Source organism: Mesocricetus auratus, unplaced genomic scaffold, assembly GCF_017639785.1.
Source record: "Mesocricetus auratus isolate SY011 unplaced genomic scaffold, BCM_Maur_2.0 Super-Scaffold_100004, whole genome shotgun sequence".
Lineage (NCBI taxonomy): Eukaryota > Metazoa > Chordata > Mammalia > Rodentia > Cricetidae > Mesocricetus > Mesocricetus auratus.
The window spans coordinates 117,549,193-117,573,657 of NW_024429189.1; the positions used below are offsets into that span (position 1 = coordinate 117,549,193).

Sequence of the window (24,465 nt, forward strand, 5' to 3'; positions counted from 1 at the left end):
CCCAAACAAACCATCCCTTATCTAAGGGATGGACATGTTGCAGCAACACAGAAGTAACTAATACACTACTCAAAGTGGCCTACAGATCCAATGAACCCCTATCAAAACTCCAACGACATTGCTGACCAGAAGAAAACTCTGCGTGGAAACTCTCTCTGTCTCTGTCTCTGTCCCTCCCTCCCTCCTTCCCTCTCTCCCTCCCTTTCTCCCTCCCTCCTTCTCTCTCCCTCCCTCTCCCTCCCTCTCTCTCTCTCTCTCTCTCTCTCTCTCTCTCTCTCTCCAAGGCAATACTGAAAAAAAAAAGAAAAAGGAATCTGGAAGCTTAGAAATGTATTACTACCTGACTGCAAAATATGCTACAAAGCTATTGTAATTAAAACAGCATAGTACTGGTACGAAAACAGATCCATAGAACCATCGGAGAGCACAGAGCAGTAAGGCCCCTCTCCAATAGCATGGCTATATATGTCTTCAACAAAGACCATGAGAACACACACTGAGGAGAAATTGTCTCCAATCAACTGTGATGGGAAATCGCATGCAGGGTATCAAAAGCTGAGCTCATGGGATGGACAGTAGAATAGTCTCCTGAAGTTAGGGAGAGCAAGGGTCAGGAGGCTGGAGAAAGGTTAGCCTCAGGGAATTCAGCTACAGGAAGAGTGAGCTCTGGAGTTCTGTTGCCTAACATTGCATAAAAATACGTCCATTCGTGTCATTAAAACATTTTTTCATGAGGCACCTACACTGACATTTTTATCCTTAGAAACACAGTAAAAGGGCAGTTTCTGCCCAGGAATCTTCAGCTGACCTCCATGCAATGTTGCACATGTTGCCATACAATGACACTCCCATGCATGAAAGGAGGCTTCCTAGTATACACGTCTTCTCTGTGTTTACTTTCATGATGCTTCTTCACTTCTCTTCCATTCTTCTGCCTTTGAGTAGCAATCAATCACTTAGTGCTGTTTGCCAAGAACCAATGCTCTTTGTCTTTTCTCTGCATCATTCATTACTCATGGCTCACTCTCTGGACTCCACCCCATGGAAGCAAATAAAAACTGAGTCCAGAGCCACATAACAGAATGTTCTGGACTCTTGGAAGTGCCGCATCCTTCTCAAAGATCATGAAATACTTGCTCCTGAATCTTATGGTATTTTTTATCCTGTTCCAGATGTTTCCAGGTAAACAGAACCCAGGAAAAAGGCTGAGAGGGTTCAGTGGGGGAGCTGCCAGTAGGAGGTTTGATTTCCTCCCATCCATCGTACGCACGGTCCTCTGGGGTGGCTGAGATCTGCTGGACTACCTGACCTGAGCAGAATGCTTGAGAGTGCATCTGGCAGCATCCCTGGAGCGGTGGGGTTGGGCAGGGTGTCTTTTAAGAAGCCCCTTTCATGTTCAGCTCTTCCCCTGCTACTTTGCTTCAATCAATGCCCTAATGATTGTGCCAAGGGCTGTCTTACTTCAGCAATTTTCCCAGTCTCCACCAGCCTGCCTTAGACGCTGAGTTCTATTATTGCTTCCTCTGAAGTCCCTGTTCCCCTATTCTGGGATAAGAGCATCCACAGAGCAGTCGTGTGAGAGAGAATGTAGACCTCACTGCTTTTCAGCCATGAGAGTCTACTGTTTGGTTAATGATTTACAATATAATTTCATAAAGAACTGGTCAGAGTGTGGGGATTACTGTTTGTACAGACTTGGATGGTGCTTAGAAATGTGATGACACTGCTCTTCTGCTATGTTGAAGCCTTTTCCTTGTGCATATTTGAATCCACACAAATATGTATGGGAATGTAGTTCCTTTTAGTGAATGTGCAATTGCACAGCTTTTAAAATATTTATCTTGGCAGTATATACTCAACATTTCAGTTGGCACTTCCTGATAGGAGTTCCTGTATCTGCTAGATTTGTATTTGACATAATTATCTAGATTTTCTCTAGCTGTCTCTTTTCACCTATTTTCATCCTGACACTTAAATGACATTTTAAATTAAAGTTATATGTGGCTTCTCTTAAATTACATAAGGCAGTAAATTTGGAGGGAGGTAATTTTTATTAGTTCCTCAAGAATTTTGCAGTTTATTTTGATCATATTCAGTCCCCTTCCCCTCACTTCCCAGATCCCCTTTCCCTACCCACCCAACTCTGTGTCCTCCCTTTGAAGACAGCACCTGCTGTGCAGTCCCCAGGCTCATCTCAACCTCAATATCCCTCTGCCTTCTGAATCTGGGATTGGGGGTGTGCGTCACCACACCCCTGAGGTAGTGAATAGAAGCCACTGCTGGTTAAGTACTGAGTTCCAAGACATCAGTTTTCTAAACCCTGTAAATCCTTAGCCATGAGGGAAATAAAGAAAACACTTTGGGGTTTCATCTCATCTTAGAACAGGACAACAGATAATAAATGTTGTAGGGATGTGGGGATCCATGCACACTGTTGGTGGGAGGATGAATTGGTACTGCCAGTGTGGAAATCAATATGAGGGAGTCCTCAAAGCCCTAAAAATTGACCTAACACATGACCCAGCTGCACCACATCTGGATGTGTACATGAAGGTCTCTAAAGCGAAATGCCAGAGATATTCCGCACTGAGGTGTTCAATGCAGAGTTGCTTAGAACAGTCAGGTTACAGAACCAGCTTGGATCTCTGTCAGCAGATAAGCAAAGGGTGGTAGATATACACAACTGAGTTTGACTTTTAAAAGGAATTAAAGTTACATCTTTTTCCAGAAAATTATTGGAATCATCTCAAGCAAAGTAAGTCATACACAAAAGACCAATATCACACTTTGTCTCATTTGTGGGTCTTAGAACACCTTATAGATGCATAAGCTGTTTCTATTTGTCTGTAGATGGTATGAAAACTTAAGGGAGACCAAGGGAAGGGAGGAGACTGAGAGAAAGGAGGAAGGGGGACTAAGGAGAGCGAATGGGGTGGTAAATACAGTCCAAGTACATGCTCACTGTGAAAGACAACGTCTGTGCGAGCCATCACTTGGTACAATGGATAGACACCGATGGAAACCTCTGTGATTCAGGGAGAACCTTTGTGGTTATTGATTCAATATGCAGGTACTGCAAATGGATGATGATGTTGGATGTGTCTTCTGATTATTTCATTCTTAATTAAAAAGTATTTCATTAGAAAGTCCATTTAGGTCCACTAAACAACCAACGCCCAGATTTTAAGAAGAAATTTTAGGTTTATTTATTTTATGTATATGGTTGTTTTTGCCTGAATGTGTTATGTAAGGTCAGAAGAAGGCATCAGATGTCCTGAAAATAGAGGTATAGACAGTTGTGGTTAACCATGTGGGTGCTGGGAACTAGTGCTTTTAATTGCTCAGCCATCTCTCTAGAGCAGCAACAGACAGATTTTGACAGATGAGACCTGGGGCGCCCAGATGTTTCCTGTGAGGTTACCAACGCTCCTTTCACAGACCTGTTTCTTTCTGTAACAATGTTTCAGCCTTGGACTCTTTAAGAAGGGCGCCATCTACTTAGAATTTACTGTTGTGTGGTCTTCCAAAGATGCTACAGGCTTCATTTACAGTACAGAGATTCTCCCAGCCCCCACCACCAACATCATCTGCTGATCATCAGAAGGACTCATTTTCAAGTCCATTCTGCTTGGCCAACCCAAAGCTAGGTCCTAGCAATCTAGGATTTAGCAAATCTTAAAGTGGGGATCAATAAATGATTTTCTACAATTGTATTTCTCAGATATCCTATGCTGACTTAATTTTATTGCCATATCATTTTTAAAGCCACTTTATCAGGTTATGATTGATACATGGGAGAAATATGTATTTAATGTGTGCTGGTGGGTGGATTTGGAGGTGAATATAAAATCATTACTGCAGTCTATATCTGCCTTGGTTACTTGTCTATTGCTGAGAAGAGACACCACGACATAGGCAATTTATAGATAAAAGAGTTAATTGGAGACTTACAGTTTCAGAGCATGAGTCCATGGCCATCATGGGGAGAACATGGCTGCAGCCAGGCATATAGCTGAAGCTAGAGCTGAGAGTTCTCATGATGAGATGACAACTGTGAAGGGAGATGGCTAACCAGGAATGGTGTGGTCTTTTTAAACCTCAAAGTCACACCAGTGACACACCTCCTCCAAGAAGGCCACACCTGCTAATCCTTCCCAAACAGTCCTGTCAACTGGGAACCAAATATTCAAACATATGAGCCCATGGGGGGGGGGGTTCCTTCAAACACCACAGCACGTTAAACTCCCTCACCACCTCCAAAAGCTTCCTTCTTCCTGAAGCAAAAATTAGTAACACATTTCTGACAACTGTAGAGCCTAACCAGACAGTGGTAGTGCAAGCCTTTAATCCCTGCACTCAGGAGGCAGAGGCAGGGGGTCTTCTTAGTTCAAAGCTAGTTTGAAGCTAGCCTGCTGTACAGAGCTAGCTCCAGGAGGACCAAGGCAACACAGAAAAAATCCTGTCTCAAAACAAACAAACAAATAACAAACTGTAGAGCCTGTTGGAGTTAGAATTCTGTATCTGTGGAATAACAACTCAGCTGGCGCAGAGTGAAGCTAGTCTATTGTGCACCTACTTTACATAATCACACAGCTTCTTACTAAGTCATTCCAGCTCCTGCTAGCTAGTGAGTTCCTTCGGCGTTGGAGGTAAGATCTTTGAGAATACGGCATAACCCAGCCTTTCTTTGCCTTGCTTGCATAACCTCCTTCCTGAGTCCAGGTCTGGGCTGTTGTGGAGATAACAGAGGCAGTGGTCCAGTGGACCCTTCGGACGGGCCCCCATATCTTGGACTAACAGCCTTTTCTTACTCTTGTCAGTCTGCAGGTGCCGCAAAGCTTGCTGGGTCATAAGAGGACACTGCAGGAAATACTGCAAGTCTGGGGAGCAGGTGAAAAAGCCTTGCAGCAACGGGGACTACTGCTGCACTGTGAGCAAGGTGGACTCTTTGCCGCAGACACCCACAAAAACGTTTGGTCATAATTTCAAAGAATATTCCAAAACTGTGCCAGCCATGGTCTTTGTGAACAATAACGAATTAGGGTTAAGTTGAAATAGGTTGGTCCTCTGCAGAGCAGGGATTGCCAGCTCCAGTCCCTCCCATGAGCCCATTAAATACGTAACCTCCTTTCTGCTGACTCTCATCTCTACTCTCTCGGGGCTGGCGGCTGACCTTGAGGTGCCAAAGCACCAACCTAATCGGTGCTGAACATTCTAAAAGTTAGATGGAAAGAGAAAACTTTCAGCACTCCACAGACATTCCTCAAATATAAACACCAAACTGTTTCACCCAAGACAAGCCATTTGTTCTGGGCGTCCTTGCTTGTGCCCTTTGTCTGTGGCTCCGTGTCCCTGTCTGATTGTCTGCCTTTGTCTGTGGCTCCGAGTCCCTGTCTGATTGTCTGCCTTTGTCTGTGGCTCCGTGTCCCCGTCTGATTGTCTGCCTTCAAAGGGGGATGGGAAGCCACCAAGCACAGCTTGTCTTACATTTGCCTTCTAGTTCAGTGTGGGAAACTCCTTGGTGCGTGTTTGTTTGTTGTTACCCACACCTACTGGGACACAAAGAGTTCTTTTCATAACATGGAAAATACCTATAACTAGTCCATGGCATGTAACCCTGTTTGCCTTTCCTCCTACACTTCTGTCTGATGTCCTGCCGAGAGAAACGGGGCGGGGGGGTGGGTCCTTCTGCCCACTTTGCTTGAGAAAAATGAGCTGGGGAATTTCTCCATGACAGAATTCTTACCTGGCTGTGTGAGACTTTCTGTTCAGTCCTGTGTATGTGAGTGTGTGTGTGTGTGTGTGTGTGTGTGTGTGTGTGTGTGTGTGTGTCTGAGAGAGAGAGAGAGAGAGAGAGAGAGAGAGAGAGAGAGAGAGAGAGAGAGAGAGAGAGAGAGAGAACATGCTGGAAGAAGATACAAAATGCCCTTCAGTCTCTTTAATAAATGATGCTGGGAAACTGGAGCTAGACGATATGGATAGATGCCTAAGAATGAAACCGGACCTTTGCCTTACATCACTTACAAAGACCAACTTCACATAGACTCCAAAGCATCAACCTGAAACTACAAAATGACTGCAAGAAAGCATGGTAGAAAAAACACAGTCCCTAGTCTGGAGAGATAACTCTGCTATTAAAGGCTAGGCTCACAACAAAAAATATAAGAAAAAACACAGTCCCTAGTCTATACTACAATGCTTTAAATTTTACTCAGAATATCAGAAAACAGAAGCAAAAATAGGCAGCGGGGGATTACATCGAACTCAAGTGCTTCTGTACAGTCAAGGCAACACCAAGAAACCTGAGGCGACAAACTCCAGACAGGGAGACAGTATTTTCATTCTCAGAATATAAAAGAATAAACTCTATAGAAAGAAAACAATGAGTGTGGGTTTTAAACAGGAAAGGGGTCTCAATGGACATTTCTGTAAAGAACACACACAAGTGGCAAACAGGTATATGAAAACCATGCCTAAATCAGCAGGGACATGCAAGTTAAACCTCACTGAGCTGTCACTGGCACCTGTCGAAATGGCTAATGTCAAAAGCAACACAAATATAAACTTGAGAGGAGGCGGGGATAAGTAAATTCCTCATACTACATCTGGGAATCTAAATTAGAACAGCCATTACAGAAAGTGGTCCTATAGAATTTGGGGACAGGAACAAAAATTATTAGACTAAAAATCAAATTACTGAATGATCCAACAATCCAACTTCTAAGTATTTATCCACCAATTTAGAACCTGCACTCCACTGAGAGGCTGGCTTTTAGAAAACTGCTAAGAACAGATTGGACATTTCCTCTCTAACCGGACCTATGATGACACAAGGTGGGCACTTCCGTGGGAAAAGAGAATGTAGCTGAATACCAAGTGACATCTCCTCAGAAAATGCCCGGAAAGGAGCAACCCAAAGCTAGCAAAAAGCCAGGGGAGGGCAGCTACAGAACTGAGAGAGGCTGGCAGGGTATAAGGAGGGAACAACTGTGTGAAATTAGCCACCAGGCCACCCTCAAACTGCAGAAAGAGATGCTGGCAAAACACAACCACGGAGGAGTTGAAGTTGACCACAGCCACATAGTGACAGGCTGAGCATCCAGGAGCATCCAGGCCAAACTTAATAGGATGCTCAGAAAAGGAATGGAGAGGGCTGCAGTTGCCTTTCTGTACACGTAAAAATGAGGGGAGGTGGGGAGATGTTGAAGATGGCGCCGTGGGCTGGCATGTAGTCCTCACCAGAGCTGTGCAGTGGCTGGAGGACTGTCAGATAAAACGATTCTACAATTGTCAAGTTCGGGCCCACCTAAGGCTACAATTGTCTCGGAAGCACCATTGCCCCTGCTGACAGGTTCTCTGAGCACCTACTGAGGTGTGGCCCAGAAGATGCCAGTGATTTCAGAAGGGGCATGTCCACCCAGACACCACGCCAGACACCCGAATGGATCCCACGAAAAGTGAACCAGAATGAAGAAAAAAGTCTCACGTTTACTCCAGGTCCCACCCTCCTGGATCTTCGTTCCAAAGTCCAGGTGGTGGTGGTGGTTTACACTGGGAGAGGGTGGTGATTAGTAGACTCAGGCTCAACAGGTAAAGGCACTTGCTGGCAAGGCTAAAGAACTGAGTTTAATCCCTGGTTTCCAATAAAGATGGAAAGAAAGAAACAGAATTGACTCCACAAAGTGGTCTTGAACCTTCACACATACACCAAGACACACTCACCTCCTCCCCCCCAACACACACACACACACACACACACAAACATATATACATATGTACACACAATAATGATAACTGTAATGATAATAATAAAGTAAATTAATAAATATTTTGAACTATCATACAAAAAGAAAAATCCAGCAGACTCTAGAATCTGGCCCCATATGTATTCTGCACGTTATGCTTAAAGAAATTAGCAGCCTCAGCTCTGCCCCCAGCATGGTCCAGCAGTCATATGGACCATTGAAGTGGGTCTAAGAGAACAGCCATCGATTTACAAGGCTGGTCTTAGGTCACGCTGTCATGAAAAAGCTCTCAGGCAAACTGCCTGACTTCTAGACTGCAAAGATCCCAAATCCTCCATTTCACTTGATGTCACATACCTGCTGCATGTCAGGGTCTCACCCTTCACCAAAGCTTTGGTTTTCACATGATGAAACTGAGTTGGAGAGTTGCACTTGGGTTGGAGTTCTACAAACCACAGAATTAAGAGTCTCGTACTTTGTGGACTGAGCTAGCCCCAAGTCCCACCAAGCTGCACAGTTAAATCTGAAGTCTGGGAGCTGAAGAGATGGCTCAATGGTTGCTGTTCTTAAAGGAGACCACAGTTCCCAGAACCCCTGTCAGGAGGTCACCATCGCCTGTAACTCCAGCTCCAGAGCTGGCGCCCTCTTCTGGCTTCCTCAGACACTGCACTCTTGAGCACAAACAGACATTCACAAATACAGGTGATAAGTAAAAATAAAAATCTTTTTATTAAATCCAGAGTCTGATTTTTAACAAGAGTAGTCCTCATGATCATCTGAAGACTCCTGCTGGGAGATCCCCAGCCCAGAGTGTGCCAGGGTTTTCTGGGGGCTACATTGAATTTCAGCAGCATTTTATTCCATAGTCTCCACGGACATCTCTTCTACCACAACCACTGAGGTAGCCAGATTAGGTTTGGACTCGAAGCATTTGCTTCTGTAATTCAAACTCAAACCACCAACGTCACGATTGAATTAATGGTAAAGTCAATGAACCACCCGCCTACCACTCTTCCATTGGCGGGAAGATGAACACCGTCTTCACAACCAAGAGCAGCGCGAACACAGCCTCCACCTCCACGGCTTCATAGGTAAACACAGAGCCTTAGTGGGGGTGACTAAAGGGCTATGGGACACGGCTACCTTGAAGGTTAGACCAGTTTTATGTATCCCAAAGGGATACCTAGATGCTGAGGTCTTTGCAAATAATGCCCAGACCTGAAGTGTCCCCGTGGCATCCTTGTGGCATTCTTGGCAACAGTGGTTTACTTGTACGGCCTCCTGTTGGAGTCACACGGTACACTGAGTTCCCCACCCTCTATGGCAAGTCAACTCTACTATCAAGTCACTTTCCCTGTTGGAATGTAGGGGAACACTTCATTTTCTATATGAGCATGTGTTTATTGCCTTTTGTTTCCAGAAACCTCCACTGAGCACACACTTTGTGCCTCTGGGGCTTTGTAGAGAGACCGTGATGAGGAGAGATCTTTTGGAGGGAGAAGAAGGCAGTTCAAGACAGGGTTTCTCTGTGTAGCCCTGGCTGTCCTAGAACGTTCTCTGTAGACCAGGCTGGCCTCTAACTCAGAGATCTGCCTGCCTCTGGACTAAAGATGTGTACCACCACACCTGGATGCAGCAGAGATCTCGAGAGCAGACTTAGACTAGAGTGAGGGTGCTTGTGGGCATGTGGTGGGTCGCTGAGAGGGCTGGAGACACTGGTGAGGGAGCCCTAGGGTGAGTTCTCCCTCTCCAGACTCCCAAACATGTCCCCGAGGCCTGGGACTTGCAGGCTTTGCATGTGCTCTCAGGGTCAGTTTCTGATGTTTTGCTTGGATACGCTTGTACATCTCTCTCTGGCTCAATGCACAGCCCTCTGCCCCCACTACTGAAAACCCAATAAAACTCTTGATCAGAGTCACACTGTACCCAGTGTTCTGGATGCCTGGGTCTGCCACCTACTACTTCCCAAGAACCATGAGACTTCTGCTGCTGGCTCTTCCTGTCCTTGCCTTTCTACCCCAAGTGATCCCAGGTAACAGAACCCAGGGAAACGACCAAAGGGAAGGCCTAACGGGCCCTGGCTTGTGAGGTCCAGCGTGAAGTTGTTCTCCCTAACACAGGGGCAGCATTTTCCTCACTGCAAGTGTCTCTGGCAAGGGTAGAATGGAGGTAGGTCAGGCAATCCTCAGGGTAGCCTACACAGATAGAGTTCCCCTTCACGCCATGTTTCTTCCTAAGGAACAAGGTTAGACTTTCACCCATGTTCGTTCCCTTTCTGGCCTGTGCAACTCTAGAAAATGCCTCCCAAAATCCACAGCCCTGTGGCATCTTGACCTTTCAAAATTCTTGCTATCACTTTCCGGGAGCTCCTTTCTCTTCTCATGTTCTGGAATTTGGCGAACAAAATGTCTGCAGAGCTATTACATGGATGGAAAACCAAACAAACAAAAACTCCAAACCAAAAAACCTATGAGTTTATACAAAGTCATAGAACATATTTTAACCACAATGAACAGACATGTATGAATATACTTAACTATCTAGGGTTTACCTAGGATAGGCTCCTAAAAAAGAAACAGTTGTGTTTAAGGTAAGTTGACTTTTCTTTCTTGCTACACTAATTCCTCCCTCATATACCCGTCAGGACACTACCAACAGGCGTCACTGGCTTTCAGAGCCTTGTGGAGCCTTGAGAGGCTCTCAGTTGCAGCGGAAGACAGAATCAGGGACAATTCTTTGGGATGTTTAGTGGAACCAGTTATGTCTACTCTGCATTCTGATGGGGAAAAGGCGACTAGGAAAGAGAGACATGAAGGATTCTGAGGAAACAGTCCCTGAGCCCCAGAAACTCAGGCACACAGTAAGAGAAGGAACTTGGTATGACACACCAGACTGTCAAAGGCAAAAGTTGGGACAAGGAAGGGGGTATAAAGTATTCTTTGTTCTGGACTTCCCCATACTTAAAGAAGGACAAAAATCAGTCATTGGAGACAGGAGGACCTCCACAGCCTCCCAGGGGCAGGGCACAAGGGTTTGCGCATCACCACAATCCCTACCACACTTGGTGCTATTTCTACCAGTCTGAGGAATAAAACATGTCTCACGCTGTTATTTGGGGTATTTATTTTTATATTTATTTATTCACTCATTCAACTTTGGGTGGGTTGGTTTGGTTTTTGGTTTTTCATTTTTTAATCTTTTTTATTAATTTATTTTTTACATTTCAATCCCAGTTCCCCTCCCTCTTCTCCTCCTGCTCCCCCGACTCCCCACCCACCCCACCTTCCACCTGCTCCCCTAGGACATTTACTAAGTCTGCCCCATCATCTCACTGAGGCAGGACCAAGGCACTTCTCCCCCCTCCCCTTACTCCTGTGTCTAGGCTGAGCAAGGTGTCTCTCCAAAAAACAGACAGGCCCCATTGTTATTTGAACCTGCATGTATGCCCCAGTGATTAACACAAGCAAACAGCTTCCTCTCAAGTTCCTCTTGTGATGTCAGCGTCGTTACTCTTCATCTAACCAATTTTCCAATCCATAGCTACCTTGCTGGTTTTTGGAGACTTCAAGTTCAGCCTGCCTGTGGGCCTTTGTATTTGCCATTCTCCTGACTGACATGCTCTTCCCCTAATCACACTCCCTCTCTCACATCCTCTCAGTAAAGTCTCCCCAGCTCCCCGCCAGTCACATACATACAATACAATACCAATCACATACCCTGCTAATCACATACATCCTTCCCCCACAAACTGCTTGCCTACTCTCTACAATGTGTACCTGCAGCTAATTATTAAACAAAGTATTCTTAATCTTCTTCTCCTATTATCATATTTAAGGTCTGAAAAATCTGAGCTACCCAGAGAAGTTTGATGTGTTTTGTTTGTGACAATTGCTGCCTCTTGTGTCTTGAACAGTGCCTGGTATCCAGGAGGCACTCAGCAAATACTTGTTCAGCGTCTCAATAGATGAGGAAATTCAACAAAGGCAACCTCCCCTCCCTCTATTAGCAGGCTGCTTAGCATGCCTTGCCTGGTGTAGCAAGCAAGCGGGCGTTCCTTGTGTTAGTTGGCTCTAGCTGCTGGATGTGTTGTCTGCAACCTGTCGCCTCTCAGGACACGAACTTTGCCCAGGATAAGTCCTCTACCAGAGAGAAAAACACTTAATTCTGGTCTTACAAGTTCAACCATGCTGTGTCTCATGCACAGAGCCCGGTATTTTTGTTAAAACACCCAAAATGATCTTCTAACATTATTTTCTAACATTTTAACTTTTTTTTCCATACTGTGACTTTTAAACTGCCAGATGAGATGAACAATCTACTTTACTTTTCTTGAAGACTAGGCTAGCTCTCCCACCACAGCATGTGGAATAGTTCACACTTCTCCCTTCGTCGGGGGACTTCCTACTGCAAGCACCCGAGTGTACAATTCCATCTGCTTGGGCTATCTACTCTTTGACAATACCATATGTGTCCAAATACTATGACTTCACAGTGAGTTGGGGTCAAGAGGGGCCAATTTTTCTTTTACTTTAAAGAAAAAAACCACAGTCTTGGTCACCAGTGGTAATTATTTTTATTATAAATTTGAGGTGAAATACTTGAGCCTCCCAAAGTTCTATTTGGAATTTGGACAGATTACGCTAAACTTGTGGGTTGCATTGGGGAGTAATTAATCCTTAAAGCAATTATGTCATCCGTGGGAGAGAGATCTCATCTTTATGGTTAGAAGTCCTGTTCAGTCTTAATTTAAAAGAAAATGCCTCAAAGCCAGGGCTTGGTAGCACACACTTTTAATCCCAACACTCGAGAGGCAGAGACAAGTGGATCTCTGTGAGTTCAAGGTCAGCCTGGTCTACACAGTGAGTTTCAAGTCAGCCAAGGCTACATATTGAAATCCTGTCCTCCATCACCACCACCAAAAAGTAAATAAGAAATAAAAATAAATGATGCTTCATAGCTGTGAAGAGTATTTGCTACTGTTCATGCAGAGAAATACTATTTATTATTATAAATTATGTTTTGTATGATTTAACTATTACTAATTACAATTGTCTGTTTTGTTTGTTTGTTTGTTTGTTTTGGTTTTTCGAGACAGGGTTTCTCTGTATTGTTTTGGAGGCTGTCCTGGCACTCACTCTGTAGACCACGCTGGCCTCGAACTCACAGAGATCCGCCTGCCTCTGCCTCCCAAGGGCTAGGATTTAAGGCATGCGCCACCAACGCCCGGCTTCAATTGTCTATTTTTTAAATATTGTAAATCATGACTGCTCTAATGTATAACAATTTTATCTTTATTTCTAATTCTTGTACTTTGTTTCCCTTCCCTCTTATTAGTGACACATTTGGACACTAGCAATAGTAGAGTAGAAATTAAAGGTTCTTCATCAGATGATATTAGGTCTGGGGTTTGAGGATACAAACTTCACCAAATTAAGGAAAATCCAGCTGGTTGTGAGTCATGCCTTTCATCCCAGCATTTGGGAAACAGAGGCAAATAGGATCTCTGTGTTTAAGGCCAACCTGGTCTTCTTAGCAAGTTCTAGGCCAGCCAGGGCTACATAGTGAGACCTTGTCTCAAAAGAATAAAAATTTAAGGAAAATCAATCTTGTCTTTCTGCATCCAGATAATTATGTGACCAACTCCTTAGTAGATTTTCTAACATTAACGCTATTTGCATCTGGAATTGAATTCTGCTTGACAGTGCTTTATTACTACATAGTTGATGCTATGTTGGCTAATATTTCATTTAAAATTTTTAAATCTGTGTCAATAAAGAAAATAGATCTACAACTTTCTCATTTTAGAACAAAGATGACCCAAACCTCATAAAACAAGCCACGTAACTTTCTTTTTATTTGTGGGCTTGTTTTTCTAGTCTCTGGCACATTTTACACAAAATAGCATGTAAGTCTTCTATGAGGATTTTTTAATCCTAATTTTATTGCATTTGGCCAGAAAACAGAATTGGGTTGCTGAGTCCATGGAACTTTCCAAAGTTTGTTTTCAATTCCCAAAGACCTTGCGACAGGTATAGTTGATGGATTAGAAATAGAGCACACGGCTCTGCCCCACCTGCTGGGTCAGAACCTGCCTCTCCACAACAACTCTCTATGGACTCTGCACAAGTGCATCAGTGTCAGAATTCTAGAGCCCCTGTCTGGAGCCCCAGTGGGCTCCAGGAATCCCTGCACTAGTCTTAACTTCCAATGAATGTTCCGTCTGTTAGTCACGGTGTAGATACACAGGTATCCATTCCATTATTCATCTCTAAAGGCACAAAAGTGTTTGATATGTGCACATGAATGTGGTTTTACAGCAGAATGTATTCGAAGAAATTAAACTAATGCAAATAACTCAATGGCAGTCATGAGGTAAATTTTTATATAATTGTTTACATGTATATATTTACTTATCTTTATTGGGGGGAGGAGAGCACTTGTGTGTGGGTGGCGGTGTATTCATGGAGGTCAGAGAAATAAACCTGTGGGAGCCAGTCAATCCTCTCCTCCATTGGCAGGGTCTGAGGACCAAACTCAGGCCCATCAGGCTTAGCAACAAGGGCTATGGAGTCACCTCACCAGCCTCAGGTGAGCTCCTTGATATGGGTAGCTGACACAGGAGTGGGGGGCTTTGTAATGGCTGTCCCCAGTGCCTTGTAAGTAGTAGGCTTCCTTACACTGATGAGTTTCGGCACACTTTGAGAAAAGTTAGCATGGCCAGGAACAGCCACTTTGGGAAACATGACACTAGCAAGTTGCGGGAACGAGCCTAGGGGCCGCAGTCTGTCACCACCCAATGTTATTTGTGGAATGCCGGATCTGTAGCATCAAGCAACAATAGCTTAAAATCACTGGTCTCTCCTTTGATTATTTAGCATATGGTGGCAAGAAAACATGCTTGCACAAATCGGGGATCTGCAGGAAAAACTGCAAAAATGGAGAAGTGCTCCTGTACAGATGTAAAAATCACCTAGACTGCTGTGTTCCAGACACAAGCAAGCACAAGCCAAAGGCCTCTGGCAGTCGGACCATGGAGGCAACCTCTACAGTCGAGTATGATATAAACTCATACTTCATCAATGAACTCAGTGCGGCGACAAATTAGATATAAGAGACTACAGAGTGAAGAAAAAAACCTGAGAGATGGCTGGAGAGCTCGATCTTTGGAGTTTATATAGCTCATGACTCCTCAGATGTCACTTTCTCGTGTCCCAAGAGTGATGGACTATGTTGTATGTATAAATCATTGAAACACCCATGCGCCACACTCACGCCCCATGATTGTGTAATTCTATATTTTTTTAAAAACTGTGTAAAGAAAGCCTTCAAATGCTTCCAGTGGTAAAGTCTTTGATGCTCTTGAAGCATCCAGTGATCGCTCCAGACGACTAAACTTCCTGTGGTTCTTATTTGCTGGCAATGTGTCTGCAAACGGAAGCACTTGAGGAAGAATTAATTTCCACACTGGCGTTTCCTTCTGTCCTGCTGTCTTCCTGATGAGAATTTGGAGATAGCTTTTTTGTGTTAGTTTCCCCTCAGATGAAAGCAACATTCAACAACAAAATCAAAATCCTAAACTTTGGCATTTATAACACTATCTGCTAGGATGCCAAAGCTTGCTTCAGGGGCTGGAGAGATGGAACTCAAGTGCTCTTTATCCCTCCAGCCCCTAGCTAAGATATGTCTGGAGTCGTCAGCTCTGTCATATAAGGCAACAGGGGTAGCATGGAAGGGAAGAGAAAAAAAAAAAAACAGAGGAAAGAGCTGTCACTCGGTGTGTCTCTAAACACAAGCGTGCCACACTGAGCAGACACAGGGCCAGCATGAAGAGCAAAGTGCCACCCTTATGTAGCTCTGTGGAATTACTTTGGTTACAGATGAGGGTTCGTGGTGCACACGCACATACTAGGGAACTCAGAGCCTACTGGGATGTCATTGTAAAGCATAATGCCACCAGGGACTACTTGCTTTCAGAGGTGAATTCACTCAAGAAACTTCCTATTGAGCAATGAGGAAACTTGAAAATATTCCAGGGTATTTACTTGTCATCATGGCTGTAGAAGTGTCAGCCTTTTCTTAGAAAAGTAGAGAGGTTTTAGTTCTATGAAGAGAGAAGTAATCCCAGAGGAATGCAAGGGCCAGCTAACAGAAAATGAAGCTCCCTAGATAATGGGGGGGGCCGGGGGACACAAAAAAGCAAAAGCCAGCTCCAAACTCAGGAGGAAAACAAAGGTAAAGGGAACATCACAAAGAGAGATCAAGCTCAGCATCCCAAGGAGGGCAGAAATGGAGGAAGTACTACCTAGAGACACACTTAGGAAACTTCCAAAGAGGCAATGTAACAGAGGTTGGACCTTAGCCAGCTCCCCAGAGCAAGCTATACCAAAGTGGCTGTATGGTGTCAGGCACCGTCAGAGAAGTAAAGAAAGAAATGGCCTTTCATAGCTACTCTCCTGTTGGCAGAATTAGAATCAAAAAAGGGAAACAAGGTGTTAGTGGAAATAAGACATAAAAAGTAAATATGACTAGCCACTAGGTGGCTTGGTGGACAAAGGGACTTTCCTTGCAAACCCGATGACCTGAGTTCAATCCCTGGGACCCACATAAAGATGGAAGGAAAGAACCAATTATACAGAGTTGCCCTCCACCATCTACATGAGCATGACAAGTCACTTTTACACAGATACATATCATGTATACACAAAGTAAGAATAAGTTGTTTAAAAATAAGTTGTTTTAAAGCCCTCCAGAATTTTAGGAATTGCAAGACCTTAACAATCATGGAGAAGGGTGTGTGTTGTTCAAATTCCTTCTGCAGTAATCATCAAGCCGATCCCAGACTCACAATTTGAAGCAATAACCAGACGGTTTACTCCAAATCCAATAGGTCTACTTGGAAGCTCTTCCAGGCTTAACCAACTGTGTCTGTAAGACTACACACCTATCCCATCCCACCTGTGAGTCCAGCATGGCATAGGTTGTCAAGGCTCATCCCAAATCCCTACCTCTCTGGTCTCCTCTGCACTCTCCCACCTTCAGTGGCTGGCCAGGTTCCTTTCTGAAAGTCACTCAGGGACCTGGACCCTTCTCCCATGGGGTTGCATCCAGACTGGGACAGACATCTCACCATACAAAACCCAATCACTCTCCAGTGGAGGAAAGACAAGCAATGTCAACTGCATGGACTTTAATTAAGGAGCTGGACAGCAGGGAGAGCTTCCCTGGAAGTGTGTGCATGGTGTTCACTGGCATTCACGGTATTTTTGGCCAGTGTTTCTCATAAGACCAGTTGGAGTCATCATCTATGCCGGTAAGACTGATCCTCATGTAGGACTGGAGGCAGCACGTCTGATAAGTTCTGCAGTAGAAGTAGGGCTGTTCATCCTTTTTGCAGGAAGACCTACAGAAACCTCTGTTACCCAGGCATTGAAGGACAGGACTTTTGGCTGGCCAAAAAGAAAAAAAAAAGAAAAAAATGATGGTGATTAATTTCTGCTCATCAGTGACATAGATTGGGGGCCTCAGGAGCACAGAAAAGACCTAAAGGGTGACAGCAAGAGCCACAGTCAAGAAAGACAGTCAATGTATTTTCCTCCATTTGTCCCGCTACACGCAGGCCAAGGCTCTGGATGTTAGAGTGAGAAAACAGCCTGATATCAGCACAAAAACAGACAGGTATTTGGATGGAACAGAACAGAGGACCCAGAAGCAAACTCAGACAGCTAGACACAACCAGCTTTGGTAAAGGGGTCACAAACATTTGCTGGGAGGAGAAAGCTTGTTCAGTAGCTGGCAGCCCTGAGGGTGGAGCTGCAGGGGCTGAGTCTACATCTGTGTCTCTCAGTCTGCACAAAAGTTCTTTCTGAGATCAGGAGCCTTGATTGTAGTTGGAAGGTTTTCAATCCATCTAGCCCAGTTGCACTTTACTTCCGTCCACCAGGTCCCTGAAGCCACTTATAAGATAATCACTCAGAGACTTAATATATATTTATAATTGTGTGGCTAATGGCTTAGGCTTATTACTGGCTAGCTCTCTCTCTCATAAATTAACCCATTTCTACTAATCTGTGTATCACCACATGGCTGTGGCTTACTGGTGATGCCCTGGCGTCTTGTCTCCCCAGCAGCTACGTGGCATCTCCTCAACCCTGTCTTCTCTCTCTCTCTCTATCTCACCCACAAACATAAAATAAAGTCAACAAATCTTTTTTTAAAACCTCAGACACCAGATAGCAAAACTGCCAATCAATAGTCCAATGAACTTTTGATAATTGACAGTTATCAAAAGAAGAAACACAAACGGCCAATACTTTTGAAAGTACTTGATATCCACAGTCATCAGCGAAATGTGAGAAAGGGACCACTTATCCACCACAGGTAAGAATGTATCTAGTGCCGGAAGGTGGTGGCGCATGCCTTTAATCCCAGCACTCGGGAGGCAGAGGCAGGCGGATCTCTGTGAGTTCGAGGCCGGGCTGGACCGACAGCCTCCAAAACAATACAGAGAAACCCTGTCTCGTAAAAAAAAAAAAAAAAAAAAAAAAAAAAGAATGTATCTGGTGCATCCACTGTGAAGGTCAGCCCTGGGGACTGGAGAGATGGCTCTGCGGTTAAGAGCGCTGGATGCTCTTCCAGACGTCCCAGGTTCAGTTTCCAGCACCCACAGGGCAGCTCACAATTGTCTGTTACTCAAATTCCAGGGCATCTGACACCCTCACACAGACAAATGTGCACATAAAATGAAAATAAGTAACAAAACTTTTTTTTAAAGGGAGAAAATCAGCCTGGAGTTTTCTCAAACAGCCAAAAATAGATCACTAAAGGACCTATATCTCATGTACCCAAAAGATCATGCAGCACTTCCAGGGTCACCAGGCCACACAGTGCCATTGGAGGGCACAGAGAAGAGAGAATACCTCTCCCAGCTAAGGTGGCGTCAAAGGACAGTCTTTGGAGCTGGAACCTCCAACCACACTGTGGCACTGAGAAGCCACTTCCCCTCCTGCCTCCATGTTAGGGCATAGCTCAGAATCTCCTGCTATACAAAAGACCCAGTTCTCAATTAAAAATCACCAAAACCATGGTAATCATGTGCCAAATAAAAAAAAAAAGATAATCAACCAAACCTGTGGTCCTTCTGCATTCAGAACCTTGACGGTTCATTCCTGCTCCTTCTGAACTGTACCCCACAGAAGCATGTAGCATAGTCTCCTTAACCATTCCTATATTTAGGAGCATTTTTGTTGTCTCCAGTTGTGTGGTTTTGTGTGTGTCTGTGTGTGTGTGTGTCTGTTTATGTATGTGTGGGTGCACATGTGTGTGTATACATATGGAGGCCAGATGTCAAACTTGGGTGTTGTCCTCAGAAACTGTCTTCTTGTTTTTTGAGACAGGGTCTCTCAGTGGAACCTGACCTGGGTGATTTAGGCTGGAATGCTTAGCAAGAACCCAGGGATCCTCCTATCTCTGCCCTCCCAACCCTGAGATGACAGACTCAGTCTGGCATGTTCAGCTTTGTGTGGGTCCTGGGAATCTGAACAAGTCCTCAACTTGCACAGCAAGCACTTAATTCACTGAGCCACCTCCCTAACCCACAGATTGTGGTTATTAAAACACTCTGGTTAAAGCCATGAGTCCAGGGGCTGGAGAGATGCTCAGTGGTCAAGAGCACTCGCTGCTCTTGTAGACGACCTGGGTTCAGTTTGCAGTACTCATGTGGTGGCTCACAAACATCCATAACTCCAATTCTAGGGGATCCAATTCTGTTTCTGAACACTGTGGGCACCAGGCATCGCATCACACACACACACACACACACACACACACACACACACACAGAGGCAAAACACTTAGACATGAAATATAAAAATGTAAAAAGTGAGTTCCAGACTCAATAAAAGACTCTGTCTCAAAAAATAATATGGAGGACTGGAGAGATGGCTCAATGGTTTGGAGCACTTGCTGCTCTTGTAGGGGACCCAGGTTAAAACTCCAGTATGTGCCTCACACCCATCTCTAACTTTTCTTCCAGGGCATCTGATGTTGTCTTCTGGCTTCTGAGGAGACTTGTCATGCATTGGTGCACAGACACATAAAGTAACATTTAAAATCTAAAAATAATTTAACAAGAATTTTGGAGACTAATGGTGGAAGACACCTGGCAGGTCAACCTCTGGGAGAGAGCGCACACGCGTGCACATATATGTGCATTCACCATGTGCACACACATACACACACACATACACACACACACACACACAGAATGGCAGTTTGTAAAACAAATCAGATCTTAGTTTGGAGAAAGACAATGAGCCTACAAAGATCAGGTCAAAACCTTGGAAAAGAATATAAATAGAGGTCCTTACACCATATGTCTAAATACTTAAAAGTGATTAATCAAGTCAGCAAGAGAGAAATACATAAGTAAAATACATTCTGGGTTCTTTAATGAAACAACCCTCTGGGATAGCCCAATTGGGATTCATAATTCTTGGACTCCTCAGAGTTCCTGTAGAAACATGGCAGCTGCCCACCCTCAACCCAGCACTCCTCCCTACACCCTCAGATCTGCATACACTAAGGAGTGACTGGTGAGAACATGTGGTCCAAGCTCAGCCATGGTCCCTGAAGACAGAATGCGACTGACACCCTTCCTCCTGCCTAGTGGCACATCCCAGAAGGTTCTGTGAGGGAACAGCCCATGTAACTTCAGGAAGTCGCCTCAAGGAGTCTTTGACAGACAGCACCAGCCCCACTAATCAAAGCACAAGTCTGAAGGCAGGGTGGGTATCACTGGCCCGCATCTCCTCACCCGGTGGGGAGGAGCTTAGAGGGAGGCCAAATGAATGGCAGGATCAGAACAAGGGGTCTCTTTTTCTAGAACATTCTCTTCCTGTATCATAGTGAACTCCTATCTATCTTGATGGCATGTGTCATGCTTCATAAAGTGACCCCCACACACACATCCTGGAGTTCATCAACAGCATAGCTCAGGGGTGAACAACTATGCGATATAAATGAGGTGCATCTGAAGGCAGCCAGTCCCACAGATTCCCTGTGAGGGTTCTTAAATTCCCCATTTCTAGTCTCACCCGTGTTAAATTAGCCATCCAAATGATGTAGAGATTTGTTCCTTGCCAGCCCCTTCCAGAGTCAAAAACCCACATTGCTTACTCTTCAAAGGCAAGATGGCCGCAGACGGCATTTACTGAACCCCTCAGCCTTGTGCTCTGTGCCCATTTAATTCTTATTGTAAGCCTGAGCTACTTAATATTGTTGTTCGGCTTTTCCAAAAAAAAAAACTGAAATGCTGGAGCTCTGACAGGGTTATAAACGGGATCCCTTAGCGGTGAGAGGCAGAGAGAGATGAATGAGTCATCAAACAAATCCCTAAGAGAACGCTAAAAACGGAAAATAAACAAGTCCACCCAGGACTGAATAAACTCCAGGTGCTTTTCATATTTGGAGACTCTCTGGCCCCTGGGGCTATGAGCCCTTGAGCATTTAAAGGTATTTCAGTGAACTCTAAAGATGTAGGTTCCACTTGGCCCGTGTCCACCTTTGAACTGTTCTCTCCCAAGATGAACCAACATTCCAGGCATGTGGGGTTCCTTTAAGTCTGGTTCTGCCCACCCCATGCTCCCTCAGTTTATGTGTGTCTCAATAGCTGTTCGGGGCTGCAGGTGACACCATCTTCAACACTGTTCTTCTCACTCCATTACCAAGGTTCGGTTCCGATGACTTCGCTCTACTGTCTGAACTCCATCCATCTCCCCCGCCCAGGCATTGTGACTGACAGACACAAAAAACAATTCTGTGAGCTTTCGTGTGGTGGAGAGACTAAAGGACAAGAAACAATGTCCTTTCTACCAATAGCAGGACCTTTTCTTCTTTTTATGGATTTTGTGGACGTCGTGGGAGTGGTCTAGTCAAGGACTCCATCGACGGCCACAGTAGGGACACAACAGCATTTGCAATCTTGGAAGCGTATGACACAACCTTGCACACCATCAGGCACTGTCCGTCCTCACCATGCATCTTTGGGGCACAGGAACAATTGTTAGGTGTTTGTATTGCCCAAAGGACCGACAAGAAGCAGCAGAGGACAAGGTGCAGGAGAGAAACAAAATTACACAATTGGGTGAGCAGTGCTTTCCCAGGTCCCAGGCCATGCGAAGAAGGGCATAGAGGAAGTGCTCTGGGAAAGTTTTCAGGAAAATTCTTTTTTATTTTTGAGACAGGGTCTCAGCTCCTGATCTGAAACTATGCAGAGCAGGCTGGCCTCAAACTCATGGAGATTCACCTTCCTCTGCCTCCAGCGCTGTGATTAAAGGTGTGTGCCACCACATCCTGCCAAGGGAAATTTATTTCAAAGTTTCTCCCCATCTATCATCTGCCCCCCAACTTCCTAGTCCTTCTTAAAGAACCAGTGTGCATGAATGAGGGTCCTACCTAGTGGAGCCTGTGGATGACAGAAAAGGGACAATGTCATCTTTGTGTTCATGTACAGAGGAGACTCAGCCATATCACAACAGAGCCAGCTCCTTTACAGCTGGTGACAGAAGTCAGCAAGCTCAGTTCTGGCCACAGCCCAGTGCCCAGTCCCCTTGATTCCATACTCATCTAGTTAAAACTCAAGACCTAGTCAACCTCCTGCCTGCCCAGCTCAATGCTCCCTGAGGCCTCGCTCCAAGCCAAACCCAAATCTAATCAAGTCACCAGCCCAAAGTCCAGTCACCCCCAAACTGAATCCAAGCATTCTGCATACCAGGTACTTACCCCATCCTCAGCCCAAGTTCAGCCTAACACCAGCAGCAGCTCTACGCAAGCCAAATCTGCCCTCTCCATCTTGCACCAGGCCACCGGGAAATCCAGGCCCTCACCTCCAGTTCATGCTGATGCTCTCTCTGTCACCCTAGCCCCCGGGTGGTCCCATATCAGGAATCACCCATAACCAAGTCCCCAACCTGAACCCAATCCTTCATCCCGTATCCATCTTCTAAGTTCCCAGCAGAACTCCACTCTTGCCCCCAAAGTACTAGACCCCTAAAATATCTCTCACGCAGCCATTTAGCAAAACAGATTTTGAGAGAGCAGCATGCATGACAGGATCTCGGGGTACCCTTTGAAGCTGCATGAAATGGGAAAAAGACTTGGGCGTCATCCCTGTGAGAGTGAAGGAAAGGAAAGAAACCCAGAGACAGGACCCCCAGGATCCTAAAAATACCCATACCTGACATCACCAGTCCCGTTGCCACGAATGTGACAAGAAGCAGGAGAAACAGCTTCATGGTGGCGGTACCGGGATGAAGGTGGCAACTGACCCACGGGACAGGAGCAGCATTCCCTGAGGCAGGGACGAACCTCCTTTTATCAGCAGGGCTGTGGGCGGTGACTGAGGACAGAAGGGCTTTGTACAAGGTCAGCCAGACTGAAGGGCAGTGTGTAGCAGATGTCTCAGCCTAAAAGGAGAGTGTGGGAAAGTCGCTGGCACCTATGCCAGACACAACTTCTCTCCTAGGAAGGACGACAGTGAAGTAAAGTTGTTCGAAATTTTAAGAGCAACCCATAATTAGTTCATTAACTAAGATATGAACACATGTCAAGAGACATTTAAGTTTTAAGAGTTAGTTCAACTTAGTCGGGCGGTGGTGGCGCACGCCTTTGATCCCAGCACTCGGGAGGCAGAGGCAGGCGGATCTCTGTGAGTTCGAGGCCGGGCTGGACCAACAGCCTCCAAAACAATACAGAGAAACCCTGTCTCGTAAAACCAAAAAAAAAAAAAAAAAAGAGAGAGAGAGAGAGAGAGAGAGTTAGTTCATCTTATTGTTCTTCAATTTTTTTTCACACGTAGAAGATGTGTGTCTCGTGAAATCTTGAACCTTCTGGTATGTTTCAGATCAAGGCCTGCGTCTCCCTCTTCAGGCCTCCAAGCTTCCTCTAATGGTGGCTGTCACTGCCCATCATCTCAGGTGTCTCTCACAGGTGCTGGGCCTTCCAGCTGCGGTTACTCTGAACCACAGCAGGGTCTCTTCTGACCTTCGTCATTTCATGTGGGGTTTTCATATTTATTGTACATGTTTCATCTTTGCTTCTCTCACTGAGATGCCAGGAACTGTGCCCTTCAGAGGACTGTGGGCTACAGATTTCTCAGTATGGGGAGATGGCAGAGCCTTTAACAGGTAGGACCTCCTAGAGATGGGCAGATGGCTCAGTGGGTGACGTATTTGTTGTGTAAACATGAAGGCTTGAGTTCAGAACTCCAGCACTCATTAAAAAGTCAGGCTCAGTAGCACACATCTGTAATCCAAGAGCTGGGGAAGCCATGACATGGTGAGTCTAGGTCTCTCTGGCCAGCCAGTCCAGGCAAGTCAGTGCACTCCAGGTTCAGTAAGACACTCAGAAAGTAAGATGGAGCAATTGGGAAAGACACCTGAAATTGACCTACACACACACACACACACACACACACACACACACACACACACACACACACACACACACCAAAGCAGGGCTTAGTGCAAGGTAATTAGGCCACAGGATTTCACAGCTAGATGTGAGGGTTTCTGCTTAGATCCCAAGAAAGTCGGTTGTAGTAGCAAGAATGAGCTTGACCTCGGTCATCTCTAGATCCCTGCTTTGCCATGTGATCGTAACCACTGGGGTGCCACCCACCACGAGGCCCTGCTGGGACAGAAATGACTGCCTAATCAAGGAGTTT

The 24,465-nt window shown here is 45.2% G+C and overlaps 2 protein-coding genes across 2 annotated transcripts; one reads left to right on the forward strand and one right to left on the reverse strand.

Moving 5' to 3' along the window:
* The first annotated feature begins 1,061 nt into the window (after positions 1-1,061).
* LOC121140269 (beta-defensin 118-like) lies at positions 1,062-5,138 on the forward strand. The gene is made up of 2 exons (XM_040744965.1): positions 1,062-1,182; positions 4,821-5,138. The coding sequence occupies exons 1-2, from the start codon at positions 1,083-1,085 to the stop codon at positions 5,051-5,053; spliced, it is 333 nt and encodes a 110-aa protein (XP_040600899.1). The 5' UTR covers positions 1,062-1,082; the 3' UTR covers positions 5,054-5,138.
* Positions 5,139-16,917: 11,779 nt separating this feature from the next.
* Positions 16,918-23,111, reverse strand: Defb119 (defensin beta 119). Its single transcript, XM_005086089.3, has 2 exons — positions 22,978-23,111; positions 16,918-17,191 (listed from the first exon to the last, which is right to left on the reverse strand). Exons 1-2 carry the CDS (start codon positions 23,033-23,035, stop codon positions 16,998-17,000), a joined length of 252 nt encoding a protein of 83 aa, XP_005086146.1. The 5' UTR covers positions 23,036-23,111; the 3' UTR covers positions 16,918-16,997.
* Positions 23,112-24,465: the final 1,354 nt, after the last annotated feature.